Raw genomic sequence first — 17,158 nt, forward strand, 5'->3', positions numbered from 1 at the left:
ACAGTCCTTGGGAATTTTAACTTCAACTAAAAGATATGAACCCATGGGCCATGCTAAAAAGAGAGTAGGAAAAACAAAACAGCTGACCAACCAACAAAGCCCAAAGAGGTCAAACGAGAGTCCAAAAGGGGTCATTGCAGTTCAGTCTCCAGTCTGCAGAACAGGGCAGGGGCAGGAAAGGAGGCGACGCCGCCGGCTGGCGAGAGCACCGACGCGCACCATGCCTTCCTCCTCCTCCGTCAACCCGGAGCACGAAGCCGTCACCGCAGTGGAACTCGTCGCCGGCCACGCTGCCAAGGAAACGAGGGCCACGGGCGCCGAGGGCTTCGACTCGCTCCTGCGCACCCAGGAGGAGATCGACGCGCTCTGCGAGCAGTACGGCGTGCCGAAGGAGTTCACCGCGCGCCCCGCCGGCGACCTGCGCGCGAACTCGACGCCGCCGCCGGGGGCCATCTGCGTGTACGCACGGGCGCTGGAGGCCGGGATGCGCGTGCCGCTGCGCGGCTTCTTCCGTGCGGTCCTCGCCCACTTCGGCATCGCGCCGGCGCAGGTCACGCCCAACGGGTGGCGCTTCATGGCGGGCTTCCTCGTGCTCTGCGAGTCCACCGACGTCCCTCCCTCGCTCGCGGTGTTCCTGCGCTTCTTCCACCTGTCCATCATGGATCAAAAGCACGAGAAAGGGTGGTACTTTTTCCAATCCAAGCGGGGCAGCTCCAGCTTGGGCTTCACGGGGTTGCCGAACCGGGGTTGCAAATCCATCCGACGCTGGAGACACGACTTCTTCTTCCTGTCGGCGCCGGAGCCGTGGCATTGCGCCGTGGAGTGGGGCGAGCCGCCCAAGAGCTCCTTCAGAAACCTGAGGCTCACCGCTGAGGAAAACGAATCGGCGGTGAAGCTGATAAGTGCTTATGGTGGCGCCGCTGTTGATCTCAGGAACCTGCTCCCTGCTAGGTGCTCAGGGCGGCGCCGTCGTCTCTGCAACAGCAACCCCGCCGTCTGTGCCGCCGTGATAACCACAGCATCCCCGCCGCCGCCGCCGCCGCCTTCTTCAACTCACTGTTCCAAAGGTATCTGAACTTCTGAAGTCTGAACATCGAAAACCCTCTGATTCCCCTGTTTCATCGAGCCTCAAGTTGCTGACTTGGTGTTGTATATAGGTATGGATCCCTCCGTCCATGACATGATGAAGACAATGCCGGCGGAGAAGGTGGCCGCGCAAGCGTCGGCGTCGGCGAGGAAGAGGACCTGGGAGGAAGCCAACGGCAGGGAAGAGGTTCTGCCTCTTTCAGTGCTGTCCAGTGTGCCCAACAGGCACGACGGACACACCACGGACAGGGAGGCTGCACGGGGGTTGCTGCCGTGTGGCGTCGGGCAGGCGCTGGAGCGCGCGTTCGCCGCGAACGAGCCTACCGACGACGCAGCGATTCGGCAGGTATTGCAAGAAATTGTTCCATCGACAGGTGCTTGTCCGGTCCGGAGTCCAATCGACCATACTGTTTGTGTTCAGGCCGCGAACTACGTGATCGAGCTGGAGGAGAAGCTGGTGGCTAGGGAGCGCGACGCCACGGCCCTGCGGGAGCTGCTGGAGGGGGCGAAGAAGGAGCTCGCCACGGCAAAGCGGGCGGCGGACGCGGAGCGGGAGAAGGCTGGGTCCGATCTCGCCGCGGCGGGAGCAGAGCTGGAGAAGACCAAAGCCGAGCTCGCCGCGGCAAATCGAGCGGTGGACGCGGAGTTGGTGAAGACGAAAGCCGAGCTCGCTGCGGCTCGGGCGGAGGCGGCCAAGACGAAGGCCGAGCGCGCTGCGGCTTGGGAGGAGGTGGTGAAGACGAAGTCCGAGCTCGCCGCCGCGGAGGCAGAGTTGGTGCAGGCCAAGGCCGAGCTCACCGCGGGGAAGCGTGCCGCGGAGACTGAGCTGGTGAAGGCGAAGGCCGAGCTCGCCGCGGTGGAGGCGGAGCTGGAGAGCGCCAAGACGGCAACGCTGCAGCAGCTCCTGGCCTCTGAGGAGCGAGTATTTAACCAAAAACTACCGCATTTCACGGACATGTGACAGAAAACTATCACTTTACGTTTTTGTGCGGAAAACTATTAAATTTGTCCTAAACCGTGGCAAAAAACTACCAACTCGTGTAAGCGCTCGCTTCGCCCGCGCTAACCTCGAATCTGACCGGTTGGGCCCGCGAATCAGTTGCCACGCAGGCTAACGGACGGCCGCCGCGCGTTGACGGCCGTTATCGGCCCGTCCACTGTCGGAACGGCGGCTGTCGGTCGGGTGCGGGTCAAGATCTGATTCGTTCCCCTCTCGCTTCACTCTCTCCCTCCTCTCCCTCTCTTTGAACTAGGTGGCGGCCGCCATGTCGTCGTTGATTCCGGAGGGTGGCGGCGCTGGCGGCGGCGACGTTGGCGGCGTTGACACAAGTTTGGACGCTGCTGCCTCGCCCGCGCCTCCACCGATGGCCAGCGGCCCAGTCGATAATTGGTTGGGGAGCACCAGTTTCTCAACGCAGGCTGGCTCGCAGCAGCCGGAGGCACCGCTCTCCCAGTCATCGCCAATGGGTTGCAGGTATGCAAGTATCATCTGCTGGGCCTTTGGTTAGCTGCTTCAATCTGGCAGATTAGTAAGATGTGTTTGTTTATGTTAGTTGGACATGTGTAGTAAACTGTATTGCAGTTGTAGCTCAGTCAATTTCAATTCAATTCATGAGCACTTATTTGTGCAGTTTGGCTGACCAGAAGTGGGATATATGGTTTCATTTAGAAGGAAGAAACCCTGTGAAAAGGGGTATAGTTGAGTCAGATATTTCTTTGCTTACTCTACAATCACTCATTGCTAGTGAAGGTTATGGGGAGAGTGATTACATGTACTATGTGAAGGAGGAGGGAATTGGATCTGAAAGAGTAAAGTATTTAGGTAATGAAGCTAGTGTTCATGAAATGTTGGAGTATTTTCATCATGTCAAGGTTGTGAACATAAGGGTTGTGAGAGATGTTGAACCTGGAATTAGTACACAGGCTAATGAGAATTACATGAACACTCAAGAGAGCTGCTGTGTGAAAATGGTTGTGCATAAAGATGATAGAAAGGCTCAGCTTGAGAGGAGCAGGATTCAAAGAGAGGCAGATTTGGACCACTTTGAAGGAGACACTGAAGTGTCTGAATTTTTTTCTGAGCATTCAGTTCATTCAGATGGGAGTGCTGAAGCTGTTCAACAAATGGAAATAGAGTGTGCCTCTGAAGAGGATACAACATTGCAAACTACTGCTATTGTGAAACATGTGAAGAATCCTGGTCCAACTAGCAGATGTCACAATGAGGTAGAGATAAAACGTTTTGAAGATTGGTTTCCTGAAGCAGATGAGTTTTGTTTTGCTGGTGATGCAGGCATAAGTGATGAGGAAGAAGAAGATGAAGTTGAACTACCATACCTCATGAAGAAGCCAAAGACAAAGAGTAGTAAGAAAAAGATGAAGGAAAGGCTATATTTTGACCCCTCAATTCCCAATTCACATTTACTCTTGTGCAAGAGCTTGTGTTTTGATAGTGTTTACCAGTTCAGAGAAGCATTAAGAGATTTTCATATAAGGACTTTGAGGTCTTTTCACTACCACAGGAACACTCCAACAAGAATTATTGTTTGGTGTTCACAGAGAGAGCATGGATGTGAATTTTACATGTGTGCCTCCAGGATAGCTCATGAAAGAACATTTTGCATTAAGAAGTGTAACATGGAGCACACTTGTCCAGCATCTGCAGAGAACACAAAGGTTACTACTAAGTGGCTTTCCAAAGCAGTTGAGCCTTCTCTTAGAGGAGATCCTAGAGCACCTGTGGTTCACTTATTAAAAACAGCAAAGTCAATTTTTCAGTTGATGTATCAAAGAGTGTGGCCTATAGGGCTAGGAGGAAGGCTATTAAGGTTGTACAAGGTGACCAGAAGGAGCAGTACTATAGACTGAGGGACTACCTACAAGCAGTTCTTGACACAAACCCTGGTAGCAGGTGTGTAGTTACAACATTTGAGGACCCAGAAAACCCTGCCCCAACTCCTAGATTTAAGTACATGTTCTACTGCTTGCATGCATCAAAGCAAGGATTTCTTAATGGTTGCAGGCCCTTTATAGGTAAATCTATAACTGCATTTTGTTTAAAATATCTTGTTGTAAATTTATGGTAGCTAATTTGGGTATGGATGCAGGGCTTGATGGTTGCTTCATCAAGCTAACTACTGGACAACAAATTCTTGCAGCCACAGGAAGAGATGGCAACAACAACATCTACCCCATAGCCTTTGGTGTGGTTGATAAGGAAGATTCAGAGAGTTGGACATGGTTCCTAACCCAGCTAAGATGTTGCATTGGAAGTGGTAGCAAATTTGGAACCTACACCATTATTTCTGACAGGCAAAAGGTATGCACCCTATCTTAGCCAGTAGTTCAGATATATATTGTTATTAGTAGCTTTATTTCTTTTTGTTCATGACCATGGTTATTAATTTACAATCAGGGTCTTCTTAAGGCTATAAATGAGGTGTTCCCTGATTCCCCTCAGAGATACTGCCTCAGGCACATATATGCAAATTTTCAGTCAGCTGGTTTCAGAGGAGCAGAACTAAAGAAGCTAGTAGATCAGGCTAGCTACTCATTCACCAAACATGGCCATGAATTAGCAATGGCAGAGCTTAAAGCAGAGTGTGAGGATGCCTGGAAGTGGCTTAAAAAATTCCAAAGGAGACTTGGTGTAGGTCTGCAATGGATTACAATTGCAAAACTGATCTTGTTGTGAACAACCTTAGTGAGGTTTTCAACAAAATGATCCTTGATGTTAGGGCCAAACCAATTAGGACTATGTTTGAAGGAATTAGGACTAAGCAGATGATCAAAAGGCAGAAGACTAGGGAAAAAACAGAGAACAGCAGGTGGATGATCACACCCAACTATTCAGAGAAACTAGAGGAGAATAAGAAATATGCCAAATTTTGTGAGGCACATAGGGCTGGTCCTGACATCTGGCAAGTGTCTAGTGCTGAAAATCAGTATTGTGTGAACATAGCTACTAAATCATGTGACTGCAGGAGGTGGGACATGACAGGTGTGACATGCAGTCATGCAATAGCAGCAATGAGCAAACTTCACATGCACCCAGAGGACTATGTGCATGATTTTTTCAAAAAACCACTATATATTGAAGCATACAAAGACATAGTGTACCCTGTCCCTGGTCCTGAATTCTGGCCTGACACCCATACTCAGGATATTGAGCCCCCAGTGTTCAAAGAAAAGCAGGCAAGAAATAGACAGCTAGGAGAAAGGGCCAGTTTGAGGTGCCTGCACCAAAGGACACAAGCAGGATGGGAACAATTACATGCAACAATTGTGGTCTACAAGGCCACAGATATACAAACTGTGGGAAAGATCTAAAACCTAGTCTTGAGATGAGAAAGAACTTACATCAGGTCATTCAAAAATGATGCATTCTTTGTTTAATTATTTTAGTTCTGGTCTATTTACTAACTAATTTAATTTTGTCATGCAGGAGAATAGAGAAATTTTTAGGGGTTCCTCTAGTGCTACACATCCACCTCCACAACCACCACCTCAACAGCAAACTTCACAGATGCCAGCATCATCTGCTCCACCTCCTAAAGCAATGAGGAACAGAAAAACAGCAGCAAATAAGAGAGGTTCAACATCAACAGTTTCAGCAGGAGCAGCCAGGTCTTCACCAGCACCTGCAACAGGATCAGCATCAACAAGAGCTCCAAGAGGATCAACATCAACAAGAACATTCAATGCACCAAGAACATCCACTGGAGAACCAGGGATATTGGCAGGCAAGAGGAAGAGGAAACCTCCTAGCAAGTTTGCATCCTATTTCAATGCTAGTGGAAACTATTGAACTCTTGTTGTGTCTAAGTTTGTGTTCTGCTACTTAGTTTGAGTGTATGGTACTAAGTTTGTGTTCTGCTACTAAATGTGTGTTGTGCTACTAGCCTGCTTAAATTCAGACATGTGAACTTGTGGACAATGTTGAATGTATGGTTTAGGTGCATTTTGAAATTGTTTTAACTTGTTTTATTTGTTTTACATTGCCATTTAAACAGTTCAGAAGTTACATTGCCATTTACTGCCAAATTCATTTTAGAAAGAAAAAAATCTGCACAAAAAAAGTCTGGCCTGGGGCTCGAACCCAGGACCAGTTGGTTGTAACCATGCGTTCAATACCAATGGGCTAGTGCTTGTGATTTGTTTGACTAGCATCGGCCAAACTTATTATATGTTGTTAGCCGGCAGCGTTGAGTAACACCAGACGTTTCAGATTCTACGGCTTTAATACGTGTCCACCCACCACTCTCTTTGCCCACTCGCCGCTCGCATCGCCCACTCCACTTCCCCCTCTCTCCTGTCGAAATCGCCGCCGACAACCACCCCCACCGCCGTCGCCATGGACTGGCAGCTGGCCATCGAAGCTCTCGCCGGCAACAACCAGGAGATGCGCGCGCAATACAGGGAGATCGCGCGCTAGTTCCCTAGTCTGGCGATGCTGAGGAACCAGGCCCACGGCCTCATGAAGGTGATGACAGCTGCTGAAAAGCAGCGTGCCTTCCCTGCCGGTCGCACCATCCCGCCGCCGACCATTCTGCTGTGGGCGATGCGCGAGGTGCAGCTCTCCCCCGACCCCAGGCAGCGCGCCCGATGGTGGATGTACCGCTCATCCACCATGGTGCCGGCCGCCGCGGACCACGTCACCGACGCCGTCCTCGCTGTCCCAGCCCCGATCAACAACGCCTACTGGGAGAGGCGCAATCCATGGGTCCTTGGGCCCTCTGACGACTCTGACGGCGAGTCCAGTGACGATGATGAGGACGAGCCCTCTGACGACTCTGACGACGAGGTGGATGAGGTCGTCGTCCTCTCCGACGACGAGCCTGGAGTGCAGCTGCTGGCTCCCGTCCTCGACGCCGTGGAGGGGGATAGGAACCTCCCAATCCACGTGGATGCGCTGCCGGAGGTCGCCGATCTCCCAGACGGCGTCGTCGTGAAGCAAGAACAAGATGGCGGCGAGGAAGATGTGCTAGAGCCGGTGCCGGCCAAGAAGAAGAGGGCGGCCGTGATTGCGGTGCGCCACTCCCAGCGCCTGCAGAAGCTGAAGAAGGAGGAGTGAAGTGCTGCCTTCAGTTACTTCAGTGCACTAATGTTCAGTTTCGTCAGTCCTGAACTTTCGTAAGTTCAGTAAGTTCCTAGGTTCAGTTTCGTCAGGCACTATCTACTACTAGTTGCTATTTATATTTATGTCAGGCACTATCTACTACTAGTTCCTATCTATGTCAGACTATGAATGGCAGTACTATCTATCTATGTCAGACTATCTATATATGTTACTTGCTACTTGCTACTTATACATATAGAATGTATTGTGTACATCTATGCTAGTTCAGATACTATCTAAGCTACTTGCTATATATGTGTGTTACTTTGCTATACCTGCTACTTCCAACTATGTCACTACTGTCAGTTATCCACACATGATATATGCAGAGTAAAACAGCCTCATCATAGATAAAACATTCTTACTTACTTAACTTAGCATGAGTACTTGTAGGAGATATGCCCTAGAGGCAATAATAAATGATATTATTTATCTCCGAGTTCATAATTATGTTTATGTTCCATGCTATAACTGCTATGGTTCTCGAGTCTGCAATAACCACGAGGCTCGGAGGAAGACTCATATGCACGTGTGGAATAATAAACGGTAAAATGTATTCCTAGTCTGGCCTCTAAGACTAGCTCAAGTGTTGCATGATGGTTATGTTTTCCTGATCATGGGCATGTCTATGTCAGCAACCTTGAGGGCACAATGTTAAGAGAACATTTGTGTTGAATCGACCCGGCATGATGTTATGCTAAGAGATTCATTCGTCACAAGTTAATGGTACATAACACAGAGATGGTTAACGTTTGCATGATTCCTTAGACCATGAGAATATCGAGTTTCTTCATGCTTGCTTCATGAACTTTGGGGTTTGTTAAACGTCATCCGTAAATGGGTGGCTATTACGGCGGCTTACGGGTTCATGGAAAAGTGTGTCAAGTAACTTGATAGCTCAAGATTGGGATTTGCTCCTCCGACGATGGAGAGATATTCTCGGGCCCTCTCGGTATTACGGTATCCATCATCGTCTGGCCAGACACAGTGTGATTTGATCACTGGGATGCCGGAACACGGAAACGAGAAAAGAGAACAAAACCGGTAACGAGTTAACTTGCATGGTGGACAAATTGTTCGTCCATGGGCATGCAATAAATCTCACCTCGGGTGTTTGTGATATATCGCGAAGCAACAGGAATAGCTCACTGCAACTGGAGGTTCACTCGAATATTCATTCGTGTGGGTATAGGGGTCAATATGGGTGTCCACGACTCCGATGTTGATCATTGATCGGAAGGGGTTCCAGTTCATGTCTATACTTCACCGAACCTATAGGTTCACACGCTTAAGGGTCATCTATCTGCTGAATACTAGACAGGGAGTCTGAGAGAAAATCACCGAAAAAGTTTCGGACACCGAAAAGTTTCGGACAGCGGAATCGTACCGCAGAGAGAGGTCACCGGATGAGTTTCGGTGAAACCAAAAAAGTTTTTTCGGGGTATGCCATTAAGTCAAAATGGTTTCGGCACATGCCTGATAATTCTTGGAGGGTGCGAGAATCATTCTGGAAACTTTTTGGAATTTTCAGAAATAAAAACCGAAAATGTTTCGGAGCTGCCGGTACCGCTTTGGCTGTTTTTCGCAGATGAAATTCACTAATCTGAAATTGTTTCAGAACGAATCCAAAATCATTTTAGTGGGTACTGGAATTATTCTAAGACCCACAGAAATATTTTCGGATTTAGTGGACGCGAAAAATTGTCTTCATGAATAGTGAAAACGCATTCTTGTTTGCTTTTCGCAGATGAAAATCACTAAACCGAAATTGTTTCGGAACGCGTTGAAAATTATTTTAGTGGGTACTGGAAATGTTCTAAGCCCACATAAATATTTTCAGTTCGAACGGACGCTGAAAAATGTCGTCATGAATAGTGAAAGTGCTTTTTTGCTTGGCTTCTTGGAGAAGCCACCTTGAGGGCCTTTTTGGTATTTCCCCCCTTGGCTTCTTGGAGAAGCCACCCTTGGGCTTGGCCTATAAATAGGGGTGGAGGGGGCTGCCTAAAGGATCATCCCTTCTCACATACAAGTGCCATGCAATGATCTGGCTTCTCTCTCCCTCCCCGCGAAATAGTTTCGTAGAGCCGAAAGGCTGTCTGGGTTCCGGTAGGAACTAGTTCTGGACGGCGAAGCCCTGCCGGATAGATGACACCGTATGTGTGCAACTCTGTAGAGAGATCGTAGTTTCGGTCTTAGTTCGTGAGTGCCTCCCGAAGGGCTGTCCATGTGACCGTCCGAGTTTCGAAGGTCCTCCCGAAGGGCTGTCCGAGTGACCGTTCGAGTTTCGAAGGTCCTCCCGAAGGGCTGTCCGCGACACCGTCCGGGGGGCTGTTCGACCGCCTCCCGGAGGGCTGTCTGAGGAGCAGATGAGGGTATACATCCTCGCGGTTGGGACGTTGTAAATCCTAGCTGCGGGGATCTGCACCACCGATCGTCATCGACTCTACTTCCCGCTGCGCTACGAGTCGGTAACGAAAAAGATCAAACCTTGTATGCAGTCTTCATAGTGGTCCTGGGCTGGTGCGTAGGTCGGAATTTTTTTGTTTTCTGCCGCGTTCCCCTACAGTACTCACTTAGCATAGTAGGTCTTAACATAATAGTCATTACATCATAGATAAAACCAACTAGTTCTTAAACCATAACAGTACCTCCCTCCCTCATACCATTCTAAAAGCACATGAAACTTTCCCAAAATATACACCTAAGTACCTATCATGCATGACATTCCAAGGCCAGCTATATATATATATAGGCCTACTAATTACTTAACCCACACACCAACCACTTCACTCATTCATAATTGCCTTGATCCTCTCCAGTTTATCTTTGCTGGCATGCCCAGCCTTGAGCAGATCAGCAATCAGATACTCCAGCTTCTTCTTCTCTTGCCTTAGTAGGTCCCTCTCCCCCTCCACTTCCTTCATGGCCTTCCTCATGTTCTGAATGATATCTGCTTGGCTTTGAAGAATGCACCTTTGCTCCTTGGCAAGCTTCATCTTCTCCATACTTAACTCAATCTTTGCCTGATCCTCAAGTTGTTTCTTCTTCTCATTTAGTTCATTGATTGCCTGACTGGTATAGCCCATGTCATGAGACATCTTGCCATCTTGATAGTCAAATAGCTTGGATACATCTTCCACCAACTGGCTGTAGTTGTTTGACAGGAAATCAATTTCCTTCTGTAGCTTGGCCACCTCTTTCTCATGGGCTTGTTTGTCATTCACCCTTCCCAAGTTCTGCTCATGGTACATGTCCCAAATCCTGGTTAGGCACCTTTGTAGAATCTCTGGCCAAGGACCATCCACCCACTCCACAACCCCACAGTTCACACCTACATCCTACAGAAGCAATTATTTTACAATTAAGCACAAAGCACTAGTAACAATTAGTACAGATAACTAAAGTTATAAAGTCATTTCATTTAACTGAAACCCTTTGTTTACATCAATATGCTCTCTGAATTATGCAAACATAATTCTTTCACAGTAAGCACACATCACCTGACTTAGCATCAGAGATAAATTCAGTTAACAGCTATATTTAGCAGTAGATATAAATTCATTTAACTCTGTTCTTTTTCAGTTAACAGCTATATTCAGAAAACACCTAACTAATACATTCAGTTCACAGTACACTAAAGATCTCTGCATATGTATGGCACTTTCAAGTTTCAGTTGTAAACTACAGCACACATCTCTGCACATCACACATCTCTGCACCACATGCTGCACCACACATCTCCAGCAGCAAAACACATCACACATCTCCACCAGCAAAACAAGTTAGCGTTCCAGATTAAATACCTGCTGCATAGGACAACCCAGGAATCGCCTCCCAGTCAAAGCACCTTCAAAATCCACCATCTTCTTCGGCCTCTGATGATGCATCATGCACGTCGGCTCAGATTCAGTGTAAGAACCACAAAAAGTTGGTTCCACCACACTGTCAGGGGTTTCCTGCAAACGAAACTTTGAATCAAACCTAAAGCAAATTGGAATCTCCAATTTGGATGAACTAACCCTAACCCTAACTCTGTTCCACCATTATGCACTTACAAAGAGCTGAGGATCCATTGAAACCATGTTGATGTCCTCGTCCGAGCTCTCCTCGTCATTCCAGGATGGCATCCTCAACTTCTACCGGCAGCAATGGCCGCGGCGGCGACGGCGATAGGCTGACCTAGCTAACAGCACCAGGGAGAGGGAGAGGATGAGGACGAGTGAGAGCGAGCGAGGAGGAAGAGACTGAGCGAGTGGCTGAGCTCGCTCTCACTTATTGGACCACCGACAGCCGCCGTTCCGACAGCGGACGGGCCGTTAACGGCCGTCAACGCGCGGCGGCCGTCCGTTGCCAGCGTGGCAACTAATTCGCGGGCCCAACCGGTCAGATTCGGGGTTAGCGCGGGCGAAGCGAGCGCTTACACGAGTTGGTAGTTTTTTGCCACGGTTTAGGACAAATTTGGTAGTTTTCCGCACAAAAACGTAAAGTGGTAGTTTTCTGTCACATGTCCGTGAAATTTGGTAGTTTTTGGTTAAATACTCCCGAGGAGCAGGTGAGGCAGCGCGCGGAGGACGCGCTGGAGGGATACAAGCGCTGGCGAGGTCATCACGCTCCGGCTGGCCGTGCTACTGAGTACGTTGCCCGTTGATGGTCTTTTTGGAATTTGAAACATTCCTTCTCTAGATGGCTAAATGAAGATCACGAACAAAACTTTAGCCTGATCTATGCGCTTACTTTTGTAGCTGCAGTTTTCTGAGATGCAACACTCTGCACCCGTTGCTAGGTGATTTTCTTGTTCCAAGCTCAGGTGACAATTGACTAGAGAGCATGGTTTTCAATTTCAGATTCAGAAAAATTTCAGCACCAACCGAAATCACAGAAATTCAGTGAATTTCAGTTTCCATTTCAGCCAAATGACCCAAATATTCACTTGAATTCAATAAAAAATTTGATTTTTTTAATATTGGAATTGTTGTGCCGAAACGTAAATATTTAAGTGTCTACTGAAAATACTAAAATTCAGTGAATTTCACCGAAATCTCACTGAAAGTGAAAACCATGCTAGGAGGTTCGTTTGTTGGTGCGTGTAATGTTCGTTATTTGCTATGTTATAAGATCAGAAATGGTAAATCACAAATGTTCAGAATTTGACCATGGCAAATCGAACATCTCGTGGTAATTTTAGTGACACGGGGATGGCGGGTTTAGTTGACATGCCCGGCAATTTTCTGGCAAAAAAATAGATTGAGCACGAATTTGCCATGCTTGCTAACTAAATTTGGCATCCTCTCGTTATTAAAATTTTCATTGAAAATGTTCGATTTGTCAATGATCAAATCCCCAACGTTTGGGCGTTATCGGGGTCCTATAAGTTTGCGTATCTCGCATACACGCACACACACTTACCCCAATAAACACACAAACACATACCCTATCCTTATTAGCATCTATGGAAGAGACTGAGCCGGCATTTTGAGATGACTTTGGGAAACTTTTTAGTCAAATGGCGCACACCCACAAGGACATCACGGAAACACCCTCCCAATTTTGTCCAATCGTTGCCCTATGCTGTTGTGCTTTCTTTTTGCAAATCAAGTGTCGCTTTAAAACTCGTTTTCAAAGTCCTTATAACTTTTTAAATGTTGTAGAGCAAGAATGAAAACTTAGATTACTTAAAATTGTGATTTTGTAATTTACTCTCTTCCTTTACTTATATGTACTCCCTCCGTCCGAAAAAGCTTGTCCCTACATCCATTTGAGGGACAAACTTTTTCGGACGGAGGGAGTATGTGCATATAAACTGCATATCGTTTTCTATTTTGCATCAACATAATTAAAGTTTTAATTTTGAACACAACACAATTCAAAAACTTTTTAGATCAGGAAATTGAACATATTCTCTTCCTCATCGTCAACTTCATCTTCATCTTCGAGAAATTCAATATCCAAGTCATGTGAGGATGACGAAGAATCAATGAACTCCACTACCGTCAAGCTCATCGAGGTTATCATATTAATCGAGGTCATTTACATGAATAGAGTCGAATTCCAATATCATCTACATGGCTGTAAACAAAAATACACAACTAATTTGCACAAATCCAAAGCAATCATACAATTAGACAACTCGTTAGAGACCTCGCAGGCGGCGGAGTCGTCTTTGGCCGGGAAGGAGCACCATTCAGGTAGTGAGGCCAGAGAAAGTGGATGTAGCTTAGCAGGGGCGGCACGATGGTGGATGAGCTTGGGCGAATGGCTAGATGTGGCTACAGGACGACTAGTTGACTGCAGTTGGTCGATGCATGATGGATGCAGCCGGGGGCAGTCAGTATAAGCTCTATGACTAGAGGCGAGGTACTTCGAGAGGAGGAACGATTCCTCGACGGTGTGTAATGTCATATGGCAGTGATCCGGCAGCCGGGGGTGCTCTGAAACAGTGTTCAGGTGGACCGCGGCGACATTGGCACCAAATTTCGTGTCGATGGAGTGCAAAATAAAAAATTGTCACCCATTTTGCAAATATAAAGGCATGTGCATTATTTTAGAGTGCACTGAAATTTCGTTAGGATAAATGGGGGGATGAGGAATCTGTTAGAGTGGTTGTTTGGCCCCATTGCATTGCCGCTAGGACGCTCATAGTCCTCGTGTATTGTCACGGACGAAACACCATTTGATGAAGTTTGTCATGTGAATCCTACCTATAGTCTTTTCTTTTTGAGTTCCTGGTTTCCTTGGATCTTTGATGAATGGCCTACATAGTTGGCAACATCTCTCCTCTGGATCGATGAAGTTTCTCCAAGACATTGTTTACACGAGGACCTTTATTAGGGTTTATACTTTACACCCTATCATCGAAATATTGAAGCTACAATTTATTCCATAGCCATTACAAAGGGAAACTTCCATTAGGAAGACCGCAAAATAGAAGATCTGCCTAAGGAGAAAGCTGATGGAAACATGACTATGGTAATCCCCTTACCCCTGAAGTAGTTAACTCCTCTAATGAAAAAATTGGGTAATCTGGCCCAACAAATTGGTGTGAACTTGGGGAATACTAGAAACATGATTAGCTCAAATTTGATTATTATAAAATCTGCTGAATAAAGTAGGCTTCATTTAGTTAAGCAAGCCAATGTTCAACATGGCATTTCTCCTACTAAAATTGACAGTGATAAAATTATTGAGACTGACAAACATGATATAGGAGGAATGCTTTCTGATGAAGGAAGTTGTGAGTCCAATATTGAGGATGATGAATGGGATCATATCCAAAAACACTTCCCTAATGGGAGGAGAAAAAATAAAAACAAGTCACCCCAGAATTCTGGGGGAAGACATGTTTGGTTTGTCATTGTTTCAAGAAAAAGAGTAAAGAGTATTATTAGTGTGACCATGAGAGGTATTTTTTTAGAATATGAGAGGTTTTCGAGGAGATACTAAAAGAAATTTTCAAGGGAAATGATTATGGATAAGAAAGTAGATTTCCTTGGCTCGCTTGAAACAATGAGACATGCATATTCTAGGAGTAATTTGCAGAACTTATGTGCACGCAGAGATTTCCATTGGCATCACACTCCCACTAGGGGGAAATCTAGTGGCCTATTATTGTGTATTAACTACACTGCTCTAGATGTTATTTCCCAAGAGGATGGGGATTGCTATATCAAAATGATCGTATAGGATGTTAAAGATAAATTTATTTGGGATTTAGTTCTAGTTTATCGAGATGCCCAACCTGATAGGAAAGGCAAATTCTTTGCTGAAATTTTTGCACGATTGCATCAGTCATGCACTAATTGTAGGTGATTTTATTATAATTAGGAAATTGTCAGATAAAAATAAACCAGGTACATCTAGGCATTGGATTTTTTTTGTTCAATGCAATTCTTGAACAAGTTGGACTTAGGGAGCTTGATTTTAATGGAAGACAATTTATTTGGGGGAATAATTTGAAAACCCTAATTTTGAAATTTGGACAGAATACGGTGTTGCCCAGCTTGGGAAGAAAACTATCCTTTAACTCGAGAGAAATCTAATGACACTCCTTTGTTTCTAGACTCTCGTGATGTGCCTAAGACTTACCCCATCTTTAGATTTGAAAATTTCTGGTTTCAAGGGATGGAACTCAAAAGATAGTCATTGATATTTAGCTGACTAATACTTTCATAGGCTAAAACATTGAGAAGTGGCAATCTAGATTGAGGAAACTTAGAGCTAAGCTGAAAGGCTAGAACAAAAATATGAATGGATGGCACAAAATATTTAAAAAAGATATTCTTGTTAAATCAGATCATATTGATAAACATTGTGACGTTTATGGTTGAATTGTTGATATGAGACAAGAGCATAACGATTTGAGAGCTCAAGTGGATAGAATTATGAAACTAGAAGAGTGGAAATGGAAGCAAAGAGCAAAAAATATGGAAATTATTGAACGAGAAGAGAACACGAGATATTTACATGCCAAAGCTAATTGTAGACGAAGGAAAAATAAGATAAAATCACTAGATCGGGATGAAAGGAGAATTGAGGGACAAAAAAGCTGATTGATTACATTACTAATTTTTACAAAAACCTATTTAGTCAACCTGAGGTCTCTAGTATTCCTTTGGATGTTGAGAATCCTAAGACTATTCCTGAGGAGCTGTAGAAAAGTTGACAACAACCTTCTAACTAGAGGACATAAAGGATGTGCTTCTTAAAATGACTCAAAACAAATCACTCAGGCCTAATGAATTCGCTACTGAGTTTATCAGCATTTCTGGAATCTAATTAAGTTTGATCTGAAAGCTTTGTTTGATGATTTTCATAAAGGGGAGCTTGATATCTCTAGGTTAAACCATGGTATTATCATTTTGGTGCCAACTCTTGTCAACATGCTTTTAGTCAGATCAACTCTTACTTTACTTAATAGCTTGGGTGATCTTAAGTCATATTCTTGAGAAGTCGGGACCTTTGACAAAACTAAAGAAATGGTTTAATGAGGACATCGTTTTGCTGCTAAGGTGCATCTGCCCCTGCATGAACAGTAATTTTAGATGCATTTTTTGAAACCAAAGATGCTCAAGTGTCCTAGGAGTGTGCAAAATTTCATGGACAAATAACATTCCGGGAGCTCTCAACACCAGGAACAAAATCGACTCTCAAAGAACTCTCAAAAAGACATTTCAGAGACCCCATTTTTGTCCACAACTCCTCGAATGTGATTCCACCACACACAAAATGCACGCTCCCAGCACACTCGAGCATCTTCGGTGCGAAAACAATTCATTTTTTTGTTTATGTTTGCTCGTTTTTCGAATTTACTGTTCCTGAGACTAGGCTTTTCAATGGATTATCATGGTTTAGTGGGGAAATATTTATATCACAAAAGATCTGACTGTGATATTTAGTCTGTTAATTTTCATTTTTGATATATCTGCGTTAGGTGCTCTCTTTTATTTCTATGTGGATGGTCATAGGCACGCACAAAGTTAAGTGTTATTGGGAATAATTGTTGTTTATTGTAAAGAAAAATATGTTCTTGCATCGTCGTCACTTGGGTGTTTATGGCCGGGTTTCCGATAAGGTCAGTCAGAGGAAAGCCTTTTGTCGTTCTTCCCCTTCTCCGATCAAGTCTTTTCTATTTGAGTTAATTACAGCCAGGATAGATAAGCTTTGCACCATGGTAATAATATCAAACATGATCTTAAGAACCACATAAAAATGATACAAAAACATACATGGCCACACATTTTGATTCATTTGCGTCAATTCAGACGTCACACTGTTTGTCAACTACTATCTCTCTGTATGTCATGTGGCAGCGGGCCCATCAATCTGTATGGGCCTCTTCTGTCAATGGGATGGAGAAAGAAATCGCATACAAATAAGATGGAGGGGGGGTGCAAAAAAGGAAAAAGAAAAAAAGAACAAGGAATCTTAACCTGACAGGTGGGACCCACTCATATATAT

At 45.5% G+C, this 17,158-nt stretch overlaps 2 protein-coding genes across 2 annotated transcripts; one reads left to right on the forward strand and one right to left on the reverse strand.

Annotated features, from left to right (window-relative positions):
* The first annotated feature begins 220 nt into the window (after positions 1 to 220).
* LOC123170875 (uncharacterized) lies at positions 221 to 12,022 on the forward strand. Its single transcript, XM_044588603.1, has 5 exons — positions 221 to 1,058; positions 1,158 to 1,432; positions 1,508 to 2,008; positions 11,757 to 11,836; positions 11,947 to 12,022. Exons 1-5 carry the CDS (start codon positions 221 to 223, stop codon positions 12,020 to 12,022), a joined length of 1,770 nt encoding a protein of 589 aa, XP_044444538.1.
* LOC123163674 (uncharacterized) lies at positions 9,965 to 11,047 on the reverse strand. Its single transcript, XM_044581031.1, has 2 exons — positions 11,008 to 11,047; positions 9,965 to 10,542 (listed from the first exon to the last, which is right to left on the reverse strand). Exons 1-2 carry the CDS (start codon positions 11,014 to 11,016, stop codon positions 9,991 to 9,993), a joined length of 561 nt encoding a protein of 186 aa, XP_044436966.1. The 5' UTR covers positions 11,017 to 11,047; the 3' UTR covers positions 9,965 to 9,990.
* Positions 12,023 to 17,158: the final 5,136 nt, after the last annotated feature.

Source organism: Triticum aestivum, chromosome 7D, assembly GCF_018294505.1.
Source record: "Triticum aestivum cultivar Chinese Spring chromosome 7D, IWGSC CS RefSeq v2.1, whole genome shotgun sequence".
Taxonomy (NCBI): Eukaryota; Viridiplantae; Streptophyta; class Magnoliopsida; order Poales; family Poaceae; genus Triticum; species Triticum aestivum.